This window comes from Diospyros lotus, chromosome 10 (genome assembly GCF_014633365.1).
Source record: "Diospyros lotus cultivar Yz01 chromosome 10, ASM1463336v1, whole genome shotgun sequence".
Lineage (NCBI taxonomy): Eukaryota > Viridiplantae > Streptophyta > Magnoliopsida > Ericales > Ebenaceae > Diospyros > Diospyros lotus.
Window position 1 is genome coordinate 23,851,309 of NC_068347.1, and position 20,051 is coordinate 23,871,359.

The 20,051-nt window shown below is 38.4% G+C and overlaps 1 protein-coding gene across 21 annotated transcripts in view; it reads left to right on the top strand.

Annotated features, from left to right (window-relative positions):
- Positions 1-377: 377 nt before the first annotated feature.
- Positions 378-20,051, top strand: part of LOC127811693 (uncharacterized) — a 47,385-nt gene continuing 27,711 nt past the window's right edge. For 7 of the 21 annotated variants that reach the window (XM_052351803.1, XM_052351805.1, XM_052351806.1 and 4 more), the window contains exons 1-5: positions 379-783; positions 2,481-2,552; positions 8,121-8,210; positions 8,630-8,672; positions 9,833-9,939. In XM_052351803.1, the coding sequence (XP_052207763.1) occupies positions 604-783; positions 2,481-2,552; positions 8,121-8,210; positions 8,630-8,672; positions 9,833-9,939 (492 nt within the window). In that variant the 5' untranslated portion in view covers positions 379-603. Of the gene's footprint in view, positions 784-2,480; positions 2,553-8,120; positions 8,211-8,629; positions 8,673-9,832; positions 9,940-20,051 lie in introns of all 21 variants that reach the window. The other 14 variants (XM_052351811.1, XM_052351818.1, XM_052351812.1 and 11 more) reach the window with 3 other exon arrangements.

The window sequence follows — 20,051 nt, forward strand, 5'->3', positions numbered from 1 at the left end:
TACCGTCGCCTCGCCTCGTCTCCATTGCCTCTCTGCCATCATCGCCTTGACTCACATTGCCCTCGTTGATAGTCGCTGCATTAATTGTGGGCGAGGCGAAACGACATAACAAAGAGGCGATAATAATAAAGCATGGTGGTGAGACGAGGTGACGATCATGGTAGGAGAGATGTATAGAGCAGGGGTAGTACCCCGCTTTACAAATTTACAAAATGAGGGATAAAATTATTTTTTTACCATTTTTCTGTGAGTTGCTTGGTAGTTCCGTTGGGGGCCGTAGATCAACTCTTTTATCATTGTAGTTCAAAATGTAAACTTTTTATGTGCGGTCGTTATAAATACATCCTAAATGTCTGCAAAATAATTTTTATAATCATAAATTTTGTACGACGGACACCTATCCAAGTGCACACCGATGAGCAACATTTGTAAGACTGACACGTATGAGCAGAGGAGGAGGAAGAAGAAGAAGAAAACACCAACTCTCTCAACTCAAAATTCTCAGTCCCTTTGTCACTTCTCACAATCGGCAACTGCAAGGAAGAAAGTGCGAGAACAACGGTGGGAAAGCAGTAGTGTGTGAATTGCGATCCCTTCCATTCCATGGCGAAGCTTCCTCGATCTCTCTTCATGAACTCTCCGTTCGCCGGCCCCTCGTCGCCGGATCCGAGCGCCAGCGGGACTCAGGGAAGCAAGGATCGCGATATGCAATCACTCCAGCAGTTGGTGCTCGATCTCAGTGACCGCGGTCTCCGAGAGAACGCTCTTCTCGAGCTATCCAAGGTATATATACATATATATGTATATGTATTTGTTTATCCGTCCACGTTCTTTGTATGTATCCGAGTTTCGTTGCTCGCATTCGCCCTTGGAATCAAGAGTTTTCTGTTTGTTTTCAGTTATATCTACGTTTTATTTAATCCAATGTATCTGGGTTTTTTCTTTTTTCTCCTTATTCGACGGAGCGAGAATGATAAATTTATGCTGGTATCTTAATTTGGGGGTTTGTTGCTTCGCACTTAGTATGTGCAACAGGTGGAATTTCTGAATTAGAAGCCAATCTGTTTCGTTTCGGAGTTAGAAACAAAAGAGTTAAATTTATTTCTTACATTGCTTTGATTTCCTAAAACAATGCTGAATTATTGTGTTTATGGACAGACGTCGGGATCATGATCTATGATTGAATTTAGGCATGCAGACGGATCATTGCTTCTTGTTATTGTTGTTTATAACCCCAAATATTTGGAAAATGCTATTGGTATTTCATAGGTTACACGGTTACACCATGGGCTACATAATGTAACTAAAATATCCAAAATACCCCTCACTCAAGGCAGTGAGGCACAAGGGGTATTTTTGTCATTATGACGCATTATGTAGCCCATGGAGTACGGTCTCAAATATTTTCCTCATTTTCTATTTATAAAAAAAAAAATAAAAATCCATAAAGCAAGCAAAAAATTTTCAAACTACTTATATTCTTCCAATTTAATATCCACAGTGAATTAATGCTAGCTAGCCGCACGAAACTCGCTCCTAACAGGTGAGTAACTCACTGGCTAAAATGGTTGCATGGAACTCGGTACTCTCAATAACGAGTTTCCTGTGGCTAAATTGTTATTATTTTCTAACTTATCTTACATTGGAAATGTCTGATGAAAATCCAAACACTCCATCATAGCTTTTTTTTTTTTTTATATGCTGACTTTTTTTTTCTTTTATTGCTTTTGTAAGCCAACTTTTTCATACACAAAAAAAAAAAAGTCAGTGTCAATGGGCCCTTAATTTCATTTAAACTATAGACATTGTGTGATAGAAAAAGCAGTCTCTTTTGTCTTCCCGTCTGCCCCCACCTTGCTTCTATCTCTATGTTCCTCCTCCTCACTCTCTTTCCCTCTAATCATTCTTCTTTCCTCATAACCTCCAACCAAGCCAGCTGTGGTAGTGATCACAACTCCCAACAGTCCCTCATCCTATGGTGACAACTCTAACAAAAGGTATTGTCAGTTTTTACGTGGTAGGAATATTGTTATTGTGTTTATATATTCATTTTTATGTATTGAACGGGTGTCTCCATTGTTGAGTTAGTGGTATTCATTTTAATATTTTTATATATTATTAATTGTGGTTTAAATGGACTAGTAGTAATTTTTTTTACTATTGTTGGCTCTTTTTGGTTGTTTATGTTCATAAAACATTTTTACTGAAAAATATAAAAACATTATCTTTTTTAGGGAGACATTAAAGTTTGATATGAAATGTATGGATCTCAATGAAGATATGACAAAAGATAGAAATACATGGAAGTCTAGAATTCATGTAGCCAACCCCACATAGTGGGATAAAGGCTAGATATGTTGTTGTTGTATTATCTTTTTGCTGTATCCATTTCATATCCTTATCCATATCCATGTGTATACGCTCACACTCAATGTTATATCATGTGTTAAACTTGTCATTGTCTCTGTTTCTGTTTTTAGAAGAGAGAATTATTTCAAGATTTGGCTCCATTGTTGTGGAACTCCTTTGGTACTATTGCTGCACTCTTACAGGTATGCTCCTTATTACTGCTCATGACACTTTTTCTTAACCAGTTTTTCTCCTTTCAGTTAAAATGTGCTGCAGAGTTCTTCCTTAACCACTGTTAATTTGATTGTGCTTGTTGAACAAGTTATTCTAGCTTATCTTTTTGACTATTGCATGTGGGATAATAGCAAATCATATAAGATCATGGATCCTGTTATTTGTAGGAAGTGTACAATAAGTGGAAGGTGATGACCAAATCTTAAGTGTTGCTTTGTTGGGGAAAATGATTTCTAGTTTTCTATCTCTCATTGCCTATAAAATTTCTAATTTTTATTTTACATAGAAAATTTGAAAAAATGCATTCAAATGTTAGAAGTACAAAACGCTAAGTGGTGTATTGAATTCTGTCTAAGTGTGCTTTTGATCTACTTCATTGTGATGTTTGGGGTCCCTATCATGTCCCTACTTATCCTGGTCATTGGTATTTTTTCACCTTGGTTGATGATTACACACGTTTCACTTGGGTTTTTCTCATGAGGCACAAATCAGATGTTAGAAATATTATCCCCAAATTCTTTTCTCTGGTTGAGACATAATTTAATACAGTGGTCAAGAGGTTTCGATCCGATAATGCCCCTGAATTGTTGTTTAAGGATTACTTTGCCTCTAAAGGAGTGGTTCACCAATTTTCCTGTGTTGAAAGGCCTGAACAAAACTCAGTAGTTGAGCATAAACACCAACATCTTCTTAACATGGCTAGGGCTTTGTTATTCCAATCTCGAGTTCTTATAAAATTTTGGGGAGAATGTGTTCTCACGGCTGCATATTTGATAAATAGGACTCCAGCACCTATATTACAACATCAATCCCCTTATCATCTGTTATATCGTGCCTCTGTTGATTACAGTTGCTGATGATTGTTTGGGAGTTTATGTTTTGCTTCAACTTTACACGCTCATAGAACAAAGTTCCAATCTAGAGCCACTCCCTGTGTGTTTATTGGATACCCTCTCGGCATGAAAGGGTACAAGTTGTATGACATTACAAATAAGACCATTTTTGTTTCTCGGGATGTTGTGTTTCATGAGGATGTGTTTCCCTTTCATTCTGTTACTGCCTCCATTGAAGTGATAGACCCATTCCCTGATTTGGTTTTTCCTAAGTCAGCTTCTAATTTTTCTTGCCATCCTTTTCCTCTCCCTAACCTGCCTATTGAACCTTGTGATTTAACTCATGTACTTGCATATTCTTTGTCCAATCCTAGCCCTTGTTCATTTGATATACCTTTGATTTCTGTTCGCAGGTCTACTAGAGTCATCAGACCACCATTTTATCTTAGAGATTTTCATTGCAATCTTTTATTCAATTTGCCTTTGCCTATTGCTCAAACAAAGTATCCCTTACACGATTTCCTTACCTATGATCATCTCTATTCTTGTCATAAGAATTTTCTTATGCAAGTATCCTCCACGGTTAGATGCCATGTAGCAAAACAATACCTGGTTTGTTACTTCCCTTCCTCTTGACAAACATTCCATTGGGTGTAAGTGGGTTTACAAGGTGAAATATAAGTCTAATGGTACTATAGAGCAATACAAAGCTCGTTTGGTGGCCAAAGGGTACACACAGCAAGAAGGCTTGGATTTTCTTGATACTTTCTCCCCAATTGCAAAATTGGTTACTATCAAGGTATTACTAGCCCTAGCTTCTGTTCATTCTTGGTCTCTTGTCCAACTTGATGTCAATAATGCTTTCCTTAATGGTGTTCTTTTTGAGGAGGTGTATACGGCTCTTTTGCTTGGTTATCAGCCCCAGCGTTGTGCTCTTGGTCAGGGGGAGAGGTTAGTTTGTAAACTTCATAAATCCATCTATGGATTAAAACAAGCATCAAGGCTGTGGTTTTCTAAATTTTCTACTGTTCTTATTCAACATGGTTTTCTTCAGTCAGGGTCAGATTACTCGCTATTTGCTAAAGGGATTAGTAATAATTTTGTGGCACTTCTTGTCTATGTCGTTGACATCATTATTACGGGACCTAATGTTGCTGTTATTGCCTCACTTAAGGCTTTTCTTCATAGTCAGTTTAAGTTGAAAGATCTTGGCCAGTTACAATACTTTCTTGGTTTAGAGATAGTGCAATCTTCCAAAGGTATTTTTTTTTCTCCCAAAGGCGCTATACTTTACAATTACTTGAAGATGCTGGGTTTTTGGCTTGTTAGCTTGTTTCTGTGCCAGTGATACCTAATTCCAAGTTAAGCTTCTCTGAGGGAGGCTGGCTTGAAGATCCATCTGTCTATAGGAGGTTGGTTGGTCGACTTCTTAACTTAACTATTTCTTAGCTTGACATCACCTTTGCCATTCACAAGTTGAGTCAATTTGTTTCTCAACCACGACAACCTCACCTTGATGCAGCTCACCATCTTTTGCAATACCTTAAAGCTGCTCCTGGTCAAGGTCTGTTTTTCTCATCCTCCTCTTCCCTTCAACTTCAAGCATTTTTTGATGCTGATTGGGGATCCTATTTGGACTCACGAAAATCAACTATTGGCTTTTGTATTTTTCTTGGAGACTCTTTGGTATCATGGAAGGCTAAGAGGCAAAGCACAATCTCACGTTCTTCGGCTGAGGTTGAGTATAGAGCCCTTGCATCTACTGCCAGTGAGTTGGTTTGGATCACTCAACTATTATCAGATTTCAAGGTTGTTTCTTCATCCCCTACTCTACTATTTTCTGATAATCAAGCTGCTATTGATATTGCTACTAACCCCGTGTTTTATGAACGTATGAAGCACATTAAGCTAGACTGCCATTTTGTTCGGGACAAGATTGCTGATGGTTTTATTAAGTGTCGTCCCATACAAACACAACATCAATTAGCAGATATATTCACTAAGCCTTTGTCGGTAGCAAAGTTATCTCTTTTGTTATCCAAGATGGTTGTTCTTGATATCCACAGTCCATCTTGAGGGGGAGTAAAAAATATCCTATGTGTATTTGTTGTATTGTTTTATTAGTTTGTATAGTTAGTGTGGTTAGTAGTAATAGTTAGAGCAGGCCATTGTCTCATTGTATTTAAACGCTACATGTTAGCCTTTTTCTTTTAATGAAAATTTTTGAGGTATTCTTTTCACCTTCGCTCAATACCAATGACATACATCCAAGTGAGGCTAAATCATCCAAATCTATTGTAAGACCTTCATTATGTATGAAGTAGAAAATGTGATTTTCCATTGGATGGAGTTAGAAGAAGGGATTTGACGTTCAATAGACTTTGCTTTATTATGATGCCTTGGAAAGGGAGTTGTGGACCTTGAGGTGTGGTCTTTCTGGTCTTTCATGCTTTGTGGATGTGTTGGGCCTCTGCATTAATTTGACTAAGAGAGCAATCATTTTGGTGGGTTGTATGAACAACTTTTTGGGTGTTTGGCTACTTCCTGAGGGTGTAGTGCTGGTAGAATCTCTACCATCATCCTATATAGGGCTTGCCTTAGCTTGGAGCCTAACCCATATCTATTTAAAATGGTGTGTTGGTGAGAATTGAGATAAAACTGATGCTTGGAAGAGTTGATATTTGTTAAAAAAAGAGGAAGCTCTCCCATATTAAAAGTACAATCTCTTCCCTACATTTGCATATTTGTCTGTCTTTTGGTGGTCCTACGGATAATATAAATGTTACCTAGTGTGCTGGAAGGGTGTGCACACCTCCTAGGTTTTTGGGTGGGTTGGGCATTGAGAATCTTAAATTTGTTGATGATGCCCTTCAATAAGATCCTTTGGAGGTTGCGTATGGAAGGGGTAGCCTTTCATGACTTTGGTGGTGGTTTAGTATGGTAGTTTGTGGGATGGGTGGCATTTGGTGCTTTTGTTGCCTTTTTGGGTGGCATTGTGAAGCGATGTTGAGGGGTACTATGCAAGTTTGAAGAGTCTTTTCGGGATTTTTGTTTTGAAGGTGGTAACTGTTTTAAGTTTATATTTTGGTGGAATTTTCATTTCGAAATTGGCAATTGTTTTAGGACTAGATTGTAGTTATATAGTTAGATTGGCCATGGACCATTGTTTAAGATCTTCTACACCCTGTTCCTTCTTGTGGGGGATTTCAAGGTCATAATGACTGAGTGCTTTCATTCTACTCCCAAGGGTTGTATTTGGATCCTATGCTTTTGGAGATATTTTGGGACTGAAAATGGGAGGTTTACTTGTTGGCTTTTTTGGGTTGCTTCATAATTATCCCTTGTCCAGACAGGGAGGGAACAGTTACAGTCTGGAGCTTATTCTCTGTTCCTTCTTTCTTTAGTGTTCCATTGGATCTCTTAGCCCTTCCCCTAAGAGGCTATGGTGAGATCGAGGGTCCCTATATCTCCCTTATTTGTCTAGACTTTCCCTCTAGTTGAGTTGCTATGGTGAATAACCTGTGAAGAAGAGCTCAGATTGCAGTAGACTGCTGCTTTTTGTCCAAGGAGAGTGATGAGTTGACTTAACTTGCTGCTTCCTTATCCAGTGACCAAAAAGGTTGGTCCTCATTTTTTTGTTGTTTAGTGAAATAACAATTATTGGTGCGTGTATATTTATATATATAGTTTTTGGGATCAGGGTTCCACCTTCTATGAGTGGAGGCATATTGAGCTGTTGGGAGTAAGAATAGTAATATAAAAAATATAATTATCCTTTTTCTACACGTTTAAACTTTTAGATGAGCTTTTGGCTAACAGTCTGACATGGTATGAGAATAGGCACAAGTTGTCAATTCAAACCATATGTGATTCCCACCCATTTTGTTCTGGCTTCTACATACTGTACCAGAAACACTTCGAAACAAAAGCGTTGGTGTAGAATTCCTACTAAGATATCAGTTGATAGTTGTGATACTGTACTATACCAGCTGATATCATAATGGTATCTGCATATTGCTGCTACCACATAGGTATAAGGACTCAAAAGTGCATCAATTCTGAGTAACAGGGACGCTGCTTCCATGTATAGAGGGAGGGACTCTGTTCCAAACATTCCCTATCACAAGGACACACTATCCTGACCTTGTTACAGGGACATTGCATTATTGTAATAAGGTTGCAGGTAAAGAGGAGAATTTCTCTTCTCTTCACGAAAACAACAATTCAAAGCCATAATCTTTTGAATCATCTCTACTTGTAGATATATAGGCTTTTCTTTTATCACATAATGCTCTTCCCCTCAAGGCATTACCTTTTTTGGTACATTACTTCTTATAAGAACAACTTTTATTTACTAAAAAAGATGGTGTGGACCAAGTTAAAGTAGCTTTAGAGAATGAACTTCTGGCCTACAAATCTGTGGAAACCTTTAATGGTGGTCCAAATATTTTTGGGTTAATTAATCGGGCATCAGATGAGCTTCATCAAATGTATACTATTTGTGATTTGTTATGCTAAATTTCAATTTTCATTTTGTCAAGAAGTAGTCTTTTCATTCTTTTTGTCTACTTACAGCCCGTCATGGCTTCATAGCAAGATTACATAAATTTTTAGGGTTTGTATTTCACTTTTTTGTTACTAATGATTGAGTTGTGTCATATATTCCATCTGTATGATCATGCCAAATTTGCTCACTGTTTGCAGGAGATAATTTCAATATACCCTCTTTTATCCCCACCAAACCTTACCCCAGGACAATCTAATCGGGTTTGTAATGCACTTGCCCTTCTCCAGGTACTGTGTTCGTTTTGCTTTTTTATTTATATATATATTTTTCACTACAATTATAAGAAGGGGAAGATGAAGGGGGGGATGGGGGGAATCAATGAGAAAAAAGATTGATTAAAGGAGAAACAAAGATAGAGAGAAGCTTTGGCAGTTATGGATAATGTTCAAGTTTAGTTTGCTATTGAACCGATACAAGATTCTAGTGGTGTGTTGATTTCAATTTTCTAACTTCTGCTAATAAGTTGGACTACATCAACTTAATTATTGAAGTGCAAGGGCTTAAATTAGAAAAATCAAAAGTTGAAGGATGGCATTAAAAACTTAAGTAGAGTTCAGGGGTCGAGGGTATTATATTTGCTATCTTTCTTTCACCATTGTTTTTATTTTTAATACTTATGCTGTATATAATTAATCTAATTTTGCAGTCTGTGGCTTCACACCCAGAAACGAGAATGTCATTCCTTAATGGTAATTTTCTTTCATTATCTTAGCACATAAAGGGTCCATTACCTGCACAAATTGTAATTGCATGAGGTGATAATTGCTTATCGTATCTAAAGGTTCCTTTCCCCTTCCATTTTTGTGCATGTCATGTGCATGTATTTTTCTGAGTAGCCTCTTTTTGTAGTTCATTTGTGTTAAAATCGCATGAGATCAAGTAGAACTGGTAGCGCATTTCCTTTTCTTTTGTTTTTACCTGACATAAGAACATTCTGAAATGCTTAAATCAATTTCAGATCGTTCTTCTCTCTCTGTCCCCCACCCTCCCCCTGCCGCCCCTTCCCTTCCCTTCATTCCTCGTTCTTTCCTTTTTGGAAGGGAACTAGGTCCTGTCTTTCTTTTATTTCCCAATTATGTCTTCCATATTAATTGGAAATTTTGGAAATAACAGTCAAGGATTCTGATACTTGACAGTATATTTATAACCTGGAACCCGACCTTGATCTTTATACTTGATGGTATCCTTTTAACCTGGAAATAACTGTCACTTGCTTGTTTTCTCCTCCTAATAATTATTATTGCTACAGTGCCAGACATTAGATTTCGTTACCGTCATTTGTGTAACATTGTGGGACCCGCATCACCTGCTGTCTTTTTCTTCCTTTTGAGATCTCCATGTCACTTTCCTTTTTGTGGGTGTTCCACCTTTTCTTATTGCAGCACAGTAGATTCAGTTATGGTCATTGAGTACCATTGCGGGACCTGCAATTCACCCCCCTCTTTTTCTTCCTTTTGAGAGTTCCATGTCACCTGCCTTTTGTCGGTGCTCCACCTCTTTCTTGTTGCAGTACAATGTATTCAGAGGATCATTTGATTGCTATATAGTGATCATAAAGTTCTCCAACCGGCTAGGCATTTGATTTCTATTTATCCTCATTTTTCCATGGACAGCTAACATTTCGCTGCTCCTTTTATGAATAGTTGAAGTTAATATTTTTCATAGGCTAACATTTTAGATTTTGGCAATTTGTATTTACCTTTTAGCCTATGAAGTAATATAGTTCTTCCTCTTTGGGGATGTAATATTACAAAAAGAGTAATCTTTCTGTGGCCATGCTTGGCACATATTTCTTGAAGTTTATGTAGATTTACTGAAATGTTCTGATTGATGGTTTTTCCCTTTGCAGCGCAAATTCCTTTATATCTGTACCCTTTCCTTAATACTACCAGCAAATCTAGGCCATTTGAGTATTTAAGGCTTACTTCCTTGGGCGTCATTGGTGCTTTGGTGAAGGTGCTTCATCCAACTGATTTTGTTTTCTTTGTCACTGATATTCTCAATCTTTTCTGTTGAGCTGCATAAACAATCTTGATACCAGATGCTTTCCTTGACATATTTGATATTTGTGCTAGTAGAGAAATGCCTGTTCATCTAAAATCCAAAGGTTTTCTGGGTATGAATTGCCAAAAACACTTCACAGCAGAATAATCACAGGTAGCATGAGCTGCATGCATGTTCTTATCTCTTGAACTCCACTTCTAGGAGGAAGTGGCATCAGGAATCTGAGTATCTTCTACATTAAAAGAACTGACACTCCCTAGGGGCTGCTGTACTGGTGCTGTCCGCCAGACAGTGAAGCCACCGGTATGTGGGCACGCCCACATGGTGTGTCCAACACACTTTCTTATTTTCTTTAATGGGTATCGGAGGGGATGGGCATAGGACACATTTCCCCTCTATGGACACTTTGAGGACCTAAGAAAAAAAAAAATTAACAACTATTCACTTGTCTAATTTGGCAATTGCATTACTCTTCAGTTTTCAGTTGTTATGACTCTTCAGTTTTTGACCTTTTGGTGGTTGAATTTGAAATGAGTAATGATTTGTGAATTGGTTGCTAATTATATTAGACTTAATTCATTTGGAATGTTTTATTATGAATTTTAAATTCATATTTGTGAGTTTGGAACACAGTCTTGATATTTATTGTGCCATTAGATATATAAAAATTTATTTTATCTATTGATGTATCCTGACTGTGCTGTGTCCTACTATTTTAGAAAATGTTGTGTTCTCATGTCCTTGATTCATAGGCCATCACTGTTCGATTTTCATGCTCTGGTAATTATAGCCATGTGTTTTTAGTGCTCCTGGGATTTTGATTAATATTATATACTCTTACAATTCAGAGGGCAAGGTTTGATTAATATTATATATTCATACTCTGGTAAGGTTGCTTCTTTGTGATTGGAAGGTCACAGGGTAGGGATGTGGAGTCTCCTTGAGAAAAAAACAAGGGGAATGTGTTAAAGATTTTTCACTACAGCCTTCCAGCTGCCAGTCAATATCTTCTCTACCTCTGATTGATTGAAAATTAATTCTTTCCTATTTTTTCTTTTCCTAATTTATTCCTATAATTTGGGATCTGATTGATTGATCCCCTTGATTAAGGATCCGAATCCTTTATTTAGGAATCAATTCCTTTTGATTTAGGATCTGCGCTCTTTCTTAGAAAGTGCAGCCCATTGTATATAAATATACGAAAAGTTGTACAAATAAAATATATGAATATTTTTGAAGTTTTCTTACATGGTATCAGAGCCATCAACTTCTAAGAATTTTAGTTAGTCAGAGAAGTCTTTTTTTTTTTTTTGAGGTTTTCAGCCTTCATTGCTGGTGCTCCCATCTGTCAGCCTTCCTTGCTGCCTGTTGATAAACCAATTTTGTTTTCTTCCAGCCTTTATCACTGGTTATTAGTTCTGTCCACCATTGTTGCTGCCTCAGATCTATTCTTTTCCTCTTGTTAACCACCATTATTCTCACTCCTCACAGCCTAGAGATGTCGGACTCCTCTTCACAGACTATAACTGCATGTACAGCATCACACTTTGATGCTTCATCCAATCAGTCCTTAATTGGAGAACTCCAAACAGTAAACTCTTCCTACTGTTTGGATGGGAAGAACTATCTTCAATGGTCACAGATAGTGAGGACATTCCTAAAAGGACGAGGGAAGATTGGTCATCTAATCAAAAGTGGCCCGAGCCATGATGATCCAAGATCTATTCTTCAAATATCCTACAACCAAGGATATTTGGGACACGGTTCAGAGGACATATTCGAAGATGGAAGATGCAACAGCCTTATATTGAGATTAAGACTAGAATCTCAGGTATGAGACAAAACAATCTTTCAGTTGTTGATTATTACAATGTGATGAACGGTCTATGGCTGGAATTAGACCACTATCAAAATCTAAAAATGAAGTGTAGTGAGGATTCCAAGATCCTCCTAAAGGTCATGGAAAGAGAAGGAATTTTTCAATTTTTAGCCAGACTGAATGTAGAATTTGATCAAGTTTGAGTCCAGATTTTGGGAAGGGAGAAGTTGCCTTCTTCAAGTGAAGTGTACTCTATAATAAGAGGAGAGGAGAGTAGAAGGGTTGTTATGCTGGAATCCCATCCAGCTTCTGGATCAGACATGACTTCCAACAAACCTAATTATGGCCGGAGACAAGGATGGGGTGACAAGAATCATGAAGGGTGGCAAGAAACCACCAAATCTGACAGATACGGACTTTGGTGCTCTCATTGTAAGAAGTCCAGACATACTCAGGAGACATGTTTCAAACTACATGGTAAGGAGCAAGTCTTGAACAGAATTGAAAATCAGAGGGGTAAAGCAAACTGTGCTACAAAAGAGGAAGGCAGCCAAGATATCACTGACTTCAAAGGGTTCAACAAGGGGATGGAAAAGTTAAGAGGATTTCTTGACTCTTATCACATCTAACTCTTGTTCACTAACTCAATCAGGTAAATACCTAATGTCTGCTACTTTCAATGCTAATTCTTGGATCATTGACTCGGGAAAAGAGAAAAATAACTGTTGCTGATGGTAAACCTGTTGAAATTACAGGATTTGGTCATACTCGTTTGACACCTTCAGTTTTCCTTGAGAATGTTTTACATGTTTCTAATCTCTCACAAATCTCATGTCTATTTATCAGTTGATTAAGTCTGTAAACTGCCTGGCCATTTTTTATTCTACTCATTGCATATTTTAGGAACGGGACACAGGGAGGATGATTGGATATGTTAAAGAGAAGGATGGACTGTACCAAGACATGTGATATTCAACTCTCCCCTAGCTGTAATTCTCAAGGTTCCTATAACAGCCGTGTCTTCTAATGTTTCAAAAATCCATCTCAAGCATTGTAAGCTCGGCCATCCACCATTTATCTTGCTTAAACAAATGTTCCCCCTTCTTTTTAAGAATTTTGCTATTGAGTCCCTTTATTGTGATTCATTTGAGTATGCTAAACATCATAGGGTTTGATTTCCAGCCAGCAATAAATTAGTTTTCAGCCATTTTCCTTGGTTCACACTGATGTATGGGGTTCTGCTAAAATTCCAAATGTCAATGGTTCTCATTGGTTTATTTCCTTTATTGGTGATCACACTAGAACTACTTGGCTCTTTCTTATGAAAGAAAAGTCAGATGTGGGGATTATCTTTCAATCTTTTCACAAAATGATTCATACTCAGTTTGGCATCCTCATTAAACATATATGGTCAGATAATGGAAAAGAATACTTTAATCATTCTCTCAACACCTTCTTTAAAAAAGAAAAGGGAGTATTCATGAATCATCTTGTCTAGATACCCCACAACAAAATGGAATTGTAGAGAAAAAAAAAAAAAAAACTGACACCTCCTCAATGTTACTCGCTCCCTTCTATTCCAAATGAACCTACCAAAACATTTTTGGGGGGAGGCTGTTCTTTGATGCGATCACCAATCAAGACCCGGCCCAAAGCCGACCCGACCACGCCGGAACAACATTTTAATACTTCTTAAGTTTTAGAATTCTACTTGGTTTAGGATTATACTTTATGTTATTTTAATACTTCTTAAGTTTTTAGAATTCTACTTGATTTAGGATTCAATTTCATGTTTCTACTTGATTTAGGATTCTACTTCATGTTAGATTAGGATCTATTTCTATTAGGATTTTAGTTGGATTTTGTTTACAAATATTAGATGGATTTGGATTAGTCAAATACTATAAATATGCCTAGGATCTAGAGTTTGTAATCAAATTTTAATCAATCAAATTTCAGCAACCTATTTGGGTTTTCTTAGCAAAACAGTCTTGTTTTTGCATCTTCTTGAAAGCCAAGCTTCGGCCATTGAAGTTTGCTCTTTCAAGGGTTTATTTTGGTGTGTTTTTTTCACACACGCGCTACACGCTGCGTCAGGTGGTATCAGAGATAGGTTAATCAACCAATCAGATGGCCAATCTTGAAGGTAACGGTAGCAACCAGCCTCGTAACAGTGATCAGGGATTGTCCGCAGTTTGGAGAGCAATCGAAGAACAGCGGGAAGTAACTCGTACTATCCAACAGCGATTGGGGCAACATAGCAACCAATTGGGCACCTTACTACGAGTTGATGATGACATGAACCTGAATAATGGGGTGAATCAAGCCGGAGCGGGAAGACCACCCATTAATCATGTCCTTGTTAATCCTAGAAGACCAGTGATTGAAGATAGCGATGAAAAAGATGATTTTGGTCGAGTAATAGCTAACCCTGGTGGTACAGGGGTTAGGAGGAATGCGCATCAGCACAACCACTGGGGCAACGATGAGTATAAACTAAAAGTTGATATTCCTACCTTTAGTGGAGATCTTGATATTGAGGGGTTCCTGGATTGGATCGCTGAGGTTGACCGTTTTTTTGAATACATGGAGATCCTAGATGAACGACAAATAAAGTTAGTGGCTTATAGGTTGAAGGGCGGTGCATCTGTTTGGTGGGAGCAATTAAGAGAAACGAGATTGAGGGAAGGCTGACAGCTAGTTCAGACATGAAGACGAATGAAGCAGCTGTTAAGAGGTAGGTTTTTGCCCCCTAACTATGAACAATATATGTTTGAAGCTTATCAAAGATGTGCACAGGGAATGAAGAGTGTGAATGAATATACCTTTGAGTTTCTGCGATTGACGGAGAGAAACCAATTGTCAGAAAGTGACAATCAACAAGCAGCTCGTTACTTGAATGGATTGAAGCCTGCTATTCGTGATAAAATTGGGGTTCAGATGGTTCTGAGTGTGCAAGAAGCAAGGACTTAGCTTTAAAGGCTGAGTTAATGTTGAGTGAGAGATCTCGTAATGACAACTATCGTCGGTATAGTGAGAATGAAAATAAACAATCAGTTTTTGATAAAGGCAAGTCGGTTTAAGGAGCGCAACCCTCCAATCCACCCCATACAGTCAACCCTAATAAGGCTACAACGGGGGGAAACATTCGAGGTACTACTTCTAATCTTCCAAAATCCCCTAATCCTTATGCAAAGCCTATTCTTTTAAAATGTTTCAAGTGCAATGAGGTTGGGCATCGATCTAGTGATTGTCCAAGGAGGAAAACAATTGACATTGTAGAAAAGGAAGAGGAAGATGTTGCTAAAGAGAAAGTGTATTGCGGGCCTGATGGGGAGGATGACGAAGAAGATTATGGACATGGGCAATATACCTGTGTAGTGAGGAAGTTAATGCTATCTTAAAAGAATGAAGATACTACTCAACAGCATAAACTTTTTTGCACGAGGTGTACGGTGAAAGGAAAAATCTTTGAATTGATTATTGATAGTGGAAGTCAGGAGAACATCATAGGAAGAGACGTGGTGACAAAGATGTAGTTAACTCCTGAAAAACATCCAAGCCCTTACATGATTGGATGGATCAAAGAAGTTGGTGGCATACATGTGGATGAACGTTGCAAGGTGCCTTTCTCTATTAGTAAGTACTCCAACGAAGTCTATTGTGATATTGTTGATATGGATGCTTGCCATATTTTATTTGGGAGGCCTTAGCAATTTGATGTGGATGCTAAGCACTCGGGTAGGAAGAACACATATCAGCTTGAGAAAGAAGGTGTGCGTTATACTTTGTTACCCATAGTGGAAAAGAATCAAACCAAAGCTTCTAAAGTGGAGGGGCGAAATTTTCTTACCATTACACATAAACACACTAAGTTTGTGAGGGAGTGTAAGGATACTCGAGAGGTTCACTTATTGGTTATCAAGGGAGAGAGTGTGAGTGAGCCACTGAAGGTGAATCAAATTCCAGTGGAGGTGCAGGGATTGTTGGAGGAATTTCATGATGTGGTTCCTGAGGAGTTGCCTAATGAGCTACCTCCTATGAGAGATATTCAACACCACATTGACTTGGTTCCTGGTGCTAGCTTGCCTAACCTACCACACTACATGATGAGTCCCAGAGATAATGAGATTTTGCGTGAGCAGGTAGAGGAATTGTTGAGAAAAAGGCATATTCAGACTAGCATGAGTCCATGTGCAGTGCCAGCATTATTGACACCAAAGAAAGATGGGAGTTGGAGGATGTGTGTTGACAGTAGAGCCATCAACAAAATTACTATTGGGTACAAATTTCCAATTCCTAGGCTCGACGACATGCTTGATCAACTTGATGGGGCTGTGATTTTTACCAAAATTGATCTTAGAAGTGGTTATCATCAAATCAAAATTCGACTTGGAGATGAGTGGAAGACAGCTTTCGAGACGAGAGATGGGTTGTTTGAGTGGTTAGTCATGTCCTTTGGACTAACCAATGCACCAAGCACTTTCATGAGACTAATGAACCAAGTATTACGCCCTTTCATTGGTAAATTCGTTGTGGTGTATTTTGATGATATTTTGATATACAGTAAGTCTATTAATGAGCATGAGGGGCATATTCGAGAGGTGTTGAGTGTGTTGAGGGAAAACAAACTTTATGCTAATTTGAAGAAGTGTACTTTTATGAGTGAGAGCTTGTTGTTCTTGGGCTTTGTTATAAGCAAAGAGGACGTAAAGGTAGATGAGGAAAAAGTGCGAGCTATTAGAGAGTGGCCAACCCCTAAAAATGTCAGTGATGTGCGAAGTTTCCATGGGTTAGCAACTTTCTATAAGCGGTTTATCAAACACTTTAGTAGTATTGTGGCTCCAATTACTGAGTGTTTAAAGAAAGGAAAGTTCCATTGGGGTGAAGAACAAGAGCAAAGTTTCACCTTGATAAAAGAGAAATTATGTATCGTTCCTATTTTAGCTTTGCTAAGCTTTGACAAATTGTTTGAGGTTGAGTGTGATGCGAGTGGAGTGGGCATAGGTGCTGTGTTGTCCCAAGAGAAGAGACCAATTGCATTTTTCAGTGAGAAGTTGTGTGAAGCCAGAAGAAAGTGGTCTACTTATGATAAGGAGTTTTATGCAGTGGTGAGGGCTCTTAAGACATGGGAACATTATTTGATTGCCAAAGAATTTGTTCTTTACACGGATCACCAAGCTCTTAAGTACTTGAGTAGCCAAAGGCAATTGAGGAGTGATATGCATGCTAGATGGTCTGCTTTTATTGATAAATTTCCATATAAAATTGTACATAAGTCGGGACAGCATAATTGAGTGGCGGACGCTTTGAGTAGGCGCGTGGATTTGATCAAGACCCTTAGTGTTGAGATTGTTGGGTTTGAGTGCTTAAAAGAATTATATGCGACAGACGAGGATTTCAAACATGTGTGGAAACAATGCATGTCTCAGCAACCATCAGGAGATTTCTATGTGCATGATGGGTTTCTCATGAAGGGAAATCAGTTGTGCATCCCTTCCACATCTTTTCGTGAGAAAATTATTCGGGATTTGCATGGTGGTGGCTTAGCAGGGCATCTTGGCAGAGACAAGACTATTGAAGCTATTATGGGAAGGTATTATTGGCCAAGAGCAAGGAGAGATGTTTCTATTATTGTGGCGAGGTGTTGTATATGTCAAACAGCTAAGGGGCACTCTTCTAACTCCGATCTCTACATGCCATTGCCTATTCCCAATGCTATTTGGGAAGATTTGTCTATGGACTTCGTATTGGGTCTACCGCGAACCCAATGAGGTATGGATTTTGTTTTTGTAGTGGTTGATAGGTTTTCCAAAATGGCGCACTTTCTCCCATGCAAGAAGACGGCAGATGCAGTAGCTACAGCCAAACTGTTTTTCAAGGAGATTGTTAAACTACATGGAGTCCCTAAAACTATTACTTCGGATCGTGATACAAGGTTTTTGAGTCACTTCTGGATTACCTTGTGGAGAATGTTCGATTCATCTTTGAATTTCAGTAGCACAGCACATCTCCAGACTGATGGACAGACAGAGGTGGTGAATCGTACCTTAGGAAATCTGATTCGCAGTGTTTGCAAAGACAAGCCAAGACAATGGGACCTAGTCATAGCTCAAGCGGAATTTGCCTACAACAACGCCATGCATAGCTCAACAGGAAGATCACCATTCTCTATCGTATACATGAAAGTTCCTAATCATGCATTGGATTTGGTAAAATTGCCAAAGGTACCAGGTTTCAGTGTTGCAGCTAGTGACTTAGCCGAACACGTTCAAGCAGTTCAGGAAGATGTCAAGCAAAAGTTGCACGAGGCAAATAAAAAGTACAAGGCAGCAGCTGACAAGTATAGGAAGCACAAGGTATTTGCGGTTGGAGATGAAGTCATGATATTCTTGAAGAATGAACGGATTCCTACAGGACAACAGAACAAGCTCAAGCCAAAGAAGTATGGTCCTTACAAGATTACAAAGAAGATCAATAATAATGCTTATGTTGTGGATTTGCCAAATCATATGGGTATTTCCAAAACATTCAATGTTGCTGATCTTTCTTTGTATTTGCCGGACGTTGAGTTGTCATACCCAGATCATAATTCGAGGACGAATTCTTCTCAAGTGGAGGTGAATGATGCGGTCACCAATCAAGACCCGGCCCAAAGCCGACCCGACCACGTCGGAACAGTATTTTAATACTTCTTAAGTTTTAGAATTCTACTTGGTTTAGGATTCTACTTTATGTTATTTTAATACTTCTTAAGTTTTTAGAATTCTACTTGATTTAGGATTCAATTTCATGTTTCTACTTGATTTAGGATTCTACTTCATGTTGGATTAGGATTTTAGTTGGATTTTGTTTATAAATATTAGATGGATTTGGATTAGCCAAATACTATAAATATGCCTAGGATCTAGAGTTTGTAATCAAGTTTTAATCAATCAAATTTCAGCAATCTATTTGGGTTTTCTTAGCAAAACAGTCTTGTTTTTGCGTCTTCTTGAAAGCCAAGTTTCGGCCACTGAAGTTTGCTCTTTCAAGGGTTTATTTTGGTGTGTTTTTTTCACACATGCGCTACACGCTACGTCATTCTTACAGCCACTTTTCTCATTAACAAACTTCCTTCTAACCTTCTAGGAAACAAAACTCCACTTCAACTTCTCTCTGAAGCCTATCCTAATGCTGTCCCTTATACTGTTCCAGCACCCCGAGTGTTTGGATGTGTTGCTTTTGTTCACATATCCTTGCAACACAGAAGTAAACTAGATCCAAGAGCCTTACGGTGTGTCTTTCTGGGTTATTGTCCCTCTCAAAAGGGGTACAAGTGTTACCCTCCTTCCAAAAGGATGTTTGTCTCTATGGATGTCACTTTTCATGAAGCTGATCCCTTTTTATCTCCATCTGTTCTCATCTTTAGGGGGAGATTCACTCTAAGGATGATGACAACTTCCCATTAAAGTTAATTCCCTCCATCTAGTGGATCAGCTGGGCAAACCAATCCAGAACCCAGCCGCACTGACTGTGATTCTCAACTGGATCTTAATGAGAAGCAGCAATGATTCAAGAGTCCACTACATGTTTACTCAAGGAAAGGGAAGTCTAATTCAACTCAAAAACAGGTTCAATCATCTGAACCAGATCCTATGACTGAGATAACTCACTCTCCCATGGATAATACTTCACATGATCTTGATCTCCATATTACCCTTAGAAAAGGAACCCAGAGCTGTACACAACACCCAATTTCCCACTTTATTTCTTATGATAAAATGTCTTCTCAGCATAAAGCCTTTCTTACTACCCTTAATTCTATTGATGTTCCCACAAATATACAAGAAGTTTTGAAAGACAGAAATTGGGTTCAAGCCATGAAAGAGGAGATGAAAGCACTTGAGAAGAATGAGACATGTGACATTGTCACGGGACCAAAGGGAGTTGTGTTGGTAGGATGAATATGGGTTTATACCTTGAACTATAAAGCAGATGGCTCTTTGGAAAGATACAAGACAAGGCTTGTAGCTAATAGACATACTCAAAGATATGGGGTTGACTATCTAGAGACCTTTGCACCTGTGGCAAAGATGAATTTTATCTGAGTCTTATTATCTTTGGCTGCAGTTTTTGGTTGGAGTCGACAACAATTTGATGTAAAAAATGCATTCTTACTTGGAGACCTAAAGGAGACAGTTTATATGGAGTTACCACTAGGATTTGCACATAATATTGAAGACAGTAAAGTATGCCACCTTAA